General features: G+C 33.3%; 1 protein-coding gene across 1 annotated transcript; it reads right to left on the bottom strand.

Moving 5' to 3' along the window:
- Positions 1 to 279: 279 nt before the first annotated feature.
- Positions 280 to 1,850, bottom strand: LOC135135766 (mothers against decapentaplegic homolog 5-like). Its single transcript, XM_064064888.1, has 2 exons — positions 1,835 to 1,850; positions 280 to 1,268 (listed from the first exon to the last, which is right to left on the bottom strand). Exons 1-2 carry the CDS (start codon positions 1,848 to 1,850, stop codon positions 280 to 282), a joined length of 1,005 nt encoding a protein of 334 aa, XP_063920958.1.
- Between the last annotated feature and the right edge of the window lie 5,197 nt (positions 1,851 to 7,047).

Consider the following 7,047-nt stretch of genomic DNA (forward strand, 5'->3'; position numbering starts at 1 on the left):
TTAACACTTGAAGAATACTTTTGGTAGATTAGGTATTCCGCAAATAGTTGTGTCAGATAATGGATCACAATTTTCAGGATTTATGTTCGAGATTGGCATCTCTCCACGTTGTTTACAAATTTTATTTGCATTAGTTTTCTTCTCATTTTTTTTTCTTTTGGCTAATAATAGCACCAGTCACCACACAAAAAAAATGTAATTCCAGAAAGGAAACATAATAAAACTTTTATTATAAAATTGATGCTACGTACATTGTTAAAAACATGTCACTAATGGAGTTTATACGCAAGGGGCCCCCATTTGTCGCAAAGCGTTGTCTAACCAGTTCATCTGTCTACATAATCGTATCTCTATCCAACAATTGTAATCTGTAACCGGTGTATTCGTACTCCAGTAGTCCACAAAAACTACTCGTATGGTAAAAATCTTTGCAAGCTCATAGACGGCTTCAACTCCTTCTTGTACCGCCTTATCCAATAAGATATGGAATTTATCATCATCCATCAGTTTCATAGATCTTAAATCAAATGATTGTAACCAATGAAGAGTATGTTCTCCATGATTTTTTATCCTATTACAATAAATCGATTGGATATAAACGCCCGAGTCAGACAACAGTTGCACAACAACCTGCCCATTCTCATAATATAGAAAAATTCCGTCTCCTATTTGTCTTCTCGTATTGGCCACTTCGTCCTCTCGTAACTCGTTTTGAATTCCCTCCAAATTGAAACACCCTACTCCAGGCACGGTATTAAACGTTACACGAATCTCAGGTGGAAAACACTGAAAAGTTTCTAACTTGCGAGACTTTTCGTAATACGCGATGGTCGCCCACGGATGAAGAGGTGGACACCATGCGAGGCCTGAAGTTGATCGGCTCTTCCTCAAGTAGTGTAATGGATTGAGACAAATTTCACCATGAATTGCTGAATAACATGTTCTGTCGGGTTTAAATTGTGACAACTCTCTTTCTGCTCTGAGTTTACGGATGTGTGTCCATCGCCACAGTTGTCCATAGATTCTGAGGTTGGGTTTGTTGACGAGATAAGTTAGGCGTCGAGGAATGTTTATGCACGGAGTAACGTTATCTGTTGTTGGAGGGTTGTCGGAATTGAAGATTTTTGCGACAAGTTCGAGAATACGCTGCTCAACGGTGGCTTTTTCGAAATCTACACCGTATTCCAATTGTCGAAAAAAGTGTAAACCCGGGTAGATGTAATCGACGTTAAATTCGGCCTGAGATTCATCGGCAGACATGATGGTATCTGAAAGAATAAACAAAAATTGTAGTTTTATTTACACAATTACGAAATGTCGGTATAAAAATTATTTTGTACTATAAGAAGCGCGAAATTTACTGTTGTCTTAAAAATAACATTGTAAAGCTACACAAAACTGCAGTGTTAATGTATACCTGACCTGACCTGACTAAAAGGTGATACCACACATCTTAGTTCGAAAGTAAAAAATTTCAAAAGTGAAATTTCGGTAATATAAAATTTTATTACGACGATTGAACTTCTCACTGTTTATTTTACACAGATAATATAACAGTACTTACCGGAACTTCTTCAGCAAGTAACAAACTTCAATTGGTCTAAGCTAAGGCACCTGGCACTTCGATTCACCATTTGTGTATACAAATTGGAACAACTCCTCTTGCTTATATACCTGAAGGGACCTTTTGGTGGGGATGTAATTCTAGGAATCAATTAAGTAATCTCGGGTCTTTTAGGGTATACCTACCTCATATATATATAGGCCCCATGTTACAATAGATTTGGATTACAAACCAGGTAGATTTAAGAGACACTGTAACAATAGGATTTACCGCAGCTCCACCACATTGTTAGGAGCCCAGAATTATCATAAAATATTATGAGGTACCTACATCCACTAATGGCCCACGTTTATTGAGTTATTAGAGCTTAAATATATATGCATCCAAATAAGTTTAATAAAAGTTTCAAAAGCAGTTTTACATTCTAATATCAATCAACTGCCGTTTATTAGTTCTTATATAAACTCAGGTCTCCAAATTATTATCTAAAGAAATTTCTTTAGATAATTAGTATTAAGTATTACTTTTCATTGAAAGGTTATTTTTACATACAAGAAAAAATTCCAGTACTTTGCAGATTGGTTTCTCGGCTTATACACAAAAATTCCCGAGTTGAATTTTTACTTTACACAATTTTGTGATGACATCATCAATATTTTTGCAAGAACACGTTTATCAGCTTAGATCGGTGCAGTGTAATACTAAAAATAAACGTATTACATTTCAAAAATTTCTGGGAAAATGAAATGAACTGTTATTGATTTAATCAATAAAATAAATTGACTCATTCATTGATTTTTTTGAGCCACTTGTATAAGCAACTCTAAAAAATAATAATGCAAGAATAAATCACAAGTACAAACTTGTCTTATTTTGCACATTTTAGGCAGATTTATTCGGCAAAATTTTGAGATGACGTCATCAGTTTTTTGGGCGAATAAACAGATATATTTTGATTAATAATAACTTACCAAGCTTACGATAACTTTAAAAGGTCTGCAAGATTTCCGAGTATTGAGTTTTGCAATTCTTGACTTTTTCTATAAAATAAATTGACCGGTTCATTAATTTTTTTGATTTCTCTTGTTTAAGTAAATCCAAACAATATGAATGCAGTGATAAATTACAAGTATAACTGATCAAATTTTACACATTTTAGATAGTATTTATTCGGCAAAATTTTGAGGTGACGTCATCACTTTTTTGGGGTTGCTAGGTAAATACATTTAGATTACCACGCTTACAATATCTTCAAAACGTCTGCAAGATTTCAGAGCAGTTCGTTTTGCAGTTCCTGATTAAATCAATAAAATAAATTGATTCAGTTATTAATTTTTTTGAAACACCATGTTTACAAGCAAATCTAAAATATAATCGGATTTATTTGGCAAAATTTTGAGTCATGAATTTTTTGGGGAGGAGGGATAAGCAAGTTCATTTTGATCAAAAATTTATCATGCTTGTCATAACTTTAAAACATATGCATGATTTAAAAAAAAAGTCATAAACTACATCTGTAGGACTATGTTATTTTACGAGTATACAATTTAAAACCCATTTGCTATGTACAATTTTGATGTGACGTCATTACATTATTGATGGGGATGATTAGTTAAAGTTGGTTAGCATTTTACCATGTACATAATATTTATAATACACATATAAAATTTGGCATATTTTTTGAAATGTTTTTATGTACTTTTTTGATAATGTTTTAGTGTACAAATATAGAGATTCTATATCGTGTTTATTGTGACATCAAGGATGACTCAGGAATTTATGTTGTTAATTATTATTTTTCCGTTTTTTACCACATTGCGGCACATTTTTCAAAGCCGCTTTTGATACCAGAATCATTTATAGACACGTTACATTAAGTTCACGGCATTCGATTGTAGATTTTCAAAGTTAAACTGCAAAATATTGTTATGTAATTTTGATTTTTTTTCAAAAATCTTAATGTTTGTGTAAAAAATCAACACGGATTCTTAAAGCACAAGTGTAGGAGTATTTTATTTAATAAAATTTAAATAACATTAAACCTAACATGCATTAAAATTTGACAACAATCGGTCAGATAGTTTCGAAGATTATTTGTCTAATAAGAATTGACAAAGGACAGACAGACCGACAGACGGAAACGGGAGACCTATCTTTCCAACTCAAAGTGGCATGAAATGTCGAGAAAACATGAAAATAGTCTGTCGCTCGATGGATTCAATTACAAAATTTCTTTAGCTTGTAGTTGGAAAGTAAAAAGCCTTTAATTTTCAAGGTTGTGGAATTTTGTAGAGCAAAGTTTGTTCTTTGTAAATAACGACACCAAAAACAGACATCTAGAAATATGGTCGTATACGAATTGAAGTGCTAATTTCGCTTAAATATCAGGCACTCTGTTATATGGATAATTTTGACCGAATTGCGGTAAAAATTTTGCTCATGTATCAGGTATTGTAAAGTAGCCCAAAAGCTGTAAGTTATATGATCACAATAAAAGTAAAATAATTACCTCCTTTGTGTCGTTCGCACTAAGCTTACTTCAAAATATATCTTGCTCACATTTAACAGGGTCGGCTTTCAAAGCGACTGGTTATTTCGGAACCCTCTGCGGCTGCAGGTAGTAGCCGATTAACGGAGTGGTGGATTTTCATATTTAGTGAAAGCTTAACTTAGTAACAACTTAACTTCGACACAATGGGGTAATTTTATGATGGCCATATAACCTTATAGCTTCTAATACTATACGCCGAAAGATATTTGCAAATGACTCCAATTATGGGAATTGCAGCTGTAAAATTTCGGACCACTTCGAAAAGTGCACCGAGCATAAAACTGTCAATCAAGATTACTCGCCACCTTTACCTTTCCAGGACCGTATTTGTTTCAATACATGAACAGGTAGATTGTTAAACGGACCGCTTTCAAGGAATTTAATCTTAGAATTAAATTAAAGTGTGGTTCTTAAAACTTTTTAAATCTTTGCAAATACATATTTTCTACAAAAATCCCAATAAAAATTAACTCTACCATGATTCATATATGAACGCTCCAAAATTTGAAGTCCGGCCCTGGCCGAAGTCGTACTTTCGTTGCGAAGGGTTTGTAATGGTTTTATTGCAGGTTGCGGTCCAAAGTACTAAAGACCCCTCATAAAGTAATTGATGGCGTTTGCAATTATCTTTCCTAGTACTTTAATATATTTAAACAATGGCCAAGTCGGCCGCGCCTAATTGTCCTAGACCGTTAATTGTACGTGTCCTTTCCATGGATATAGGGATTCGCATGAAGCGTCGCAATCATAGATCAGATGGAAATAAATGGGCGACTCTCACTGAAAACGTATATTGAATTTCTGCGCCATCTATATTTGCCGCCACAAACCTCAGTGGCCAAAATTAACAACATGTGTTGGAAACCTGTAATTATGTACAGGGAGGTCATGACCGGGACATTTAAATCTTTTATTTTGTTTTTTTACTTTGTTTGAAATGTTTAATATAAACACAAAAAACATGTAGAAGCAAAATATATTGAAGCTAATTAACAGTAAAAAATAAATAAAAGTCACATACGAACAATTAAATATGAACTATAATATGTATATGAATTGAAATAATAATATAAAATAAAATACGTAAATAAAGTAAAATTGAAATAATATGTACTACTCTTTTCGTCTTTTTAAATATTTCTGATATGCCAAAGCGACTACAAGATCTTGAGTAACATACCGTAAATCCTTACCAGACAATTTTTTATTCACATTTCTAAGATATGAATATAAAAGCACGTTTACGCAAACGTTAATAAATTTGATGGTATTTTCTCTATGTTCTGAGCAGAAAAGTGTGAGAATATTACTATTGTTAGCCAATAATGTTTGGAGTTTTCTTTTGATTCCATAACATAAAATATAGTTTGGAATAAACTGTAACAATGTAATGGAAACTTCCTTAAAAATCCTGGAAAATTTACTAGATGGATGAATTAAGTGACATCCTTCGTAAGTCCTCTCAGAAATTAGGAGGTTTTCCAACATATTTAGTATCTGAACTGCACATTATCTGTTTACAAAACTTGAACGGGTGTTTGCTCAGAATTTTTTTCCCTGCATATCCAGCTACATAGTTCGATGCAAAGTTCACTACAGTTTCTGTTGCAGAAATTTCAGATTGTGGAAAATTCAAGTTATTATCAATATAAGGTTCTATAGCATACACTTGCATAGAATTTACGAGGAATAGTTTTAAATTATCTAGAGGACCGGTTGATTCATCAGTTTTGCAGTTAGCTCCTACGGAATATAGTGATACAAAATTATTGACCAATAATGATTTGCAGGAAGATATAAAAGAAGAACAAGTAGGGTTTGTATTCCGCACTCCATGACTCCTAATACAGGAAAAAAAATCTCTACAGGGTCTTGATTGAAACAGCGAACAGCGTATTGTTTGAAATTTTCTTCAACTCATTTAGGTGTTAAATAAATTAATCCACGAATTGAAAACACCCACTTTTTCAAACAAGGAGATCTAATTGGAAAATTGGAATGCGGTGCTGTAGAAAACATAGATGAAAGGACGGGTAGAGCAGAATTCCAAAATGAAATATGGTTAGAATTTTGTGTCACCATACACCGCAGCTATTTTCCAGGTAACGGATGTCTTAAATTACCATTGACACTGTCAAAAAGTTTATCAAAAAAAAAGCTGTATTTGTTGATGTGGGATCTATATAAAACTTTGATTCTGTTGAAAGTTCTGTGCTTACACGGGCTGCAGCATGCATGGCAGTACCGACTGTATGACTGAATACCTGGGTACAATTGTTCACCTTCATTTTCTTAATTTTTGATAGTATTACGTGTTCGTCTGTTAATTTACAAAATTGGCTGTAATAATTACCGTGACTTTTATCCAGTTCATACAGTCGAACTACATGAGACCAAGACGCTACTTTTGCAATACCTTGTTGTTCAAAATGGAGATCTTTTGTAACGGGCGATAAATTTACTTATTTTTGGAGATGTTGGTATGAATCAGAACAATCGTCATTGTCGTAAAAATCAAGGTTGTCCTTGTGAAACTTGGATTTTATGATTTCACACCATTCTAATCAAGGTTTATAATTTCACAGTTAAATATTGGCGTCGTTTGGCTGGACACGATGTCTTTGTCCAGTTTTATAATTTCATGGTTTAAATTTGTTAATTTTAACAAAAAGCACATTTTGCCACTAAAAATCTTCATATTACAGTTAATTAAGCCTAATTTGGTTGAAACACAAATACTTTTACGACTCCCCAAATAAACTGGTAACTTGTAAACAATTTTGCGAAAACAACTCCTTTGGAGGGGTCTTTACTTATAAAAGATCGAAAGATCCAAAAAAGACCAGAGTCCTCTAGCCAGTTGCCTGTTTAGTGTGTGTTTGTGTTGTGACACAAAGGGGTAAGTGTTAAAATCTCCAAAAATGTGCACGAT

This window comes from Zophobas morio, unplaced genomic scaffold (genome assembly GCF_036711695.1).
Source record: "Zophobas morio isolate AGI-343-1 ecotype UQ-CSIRO unplaced genomic scaffold, CSIRO_AGI_Zmor_V1 ptg000025l, whole genome shotgun sequence".
NCBI classification, from domain to species: domain Eukaryota; kingdom Metazoa; phylum Arthropoda; class Insecta; order Coleoptera; family Tenebrionidae; genus Zophobas; species Zophobas morio.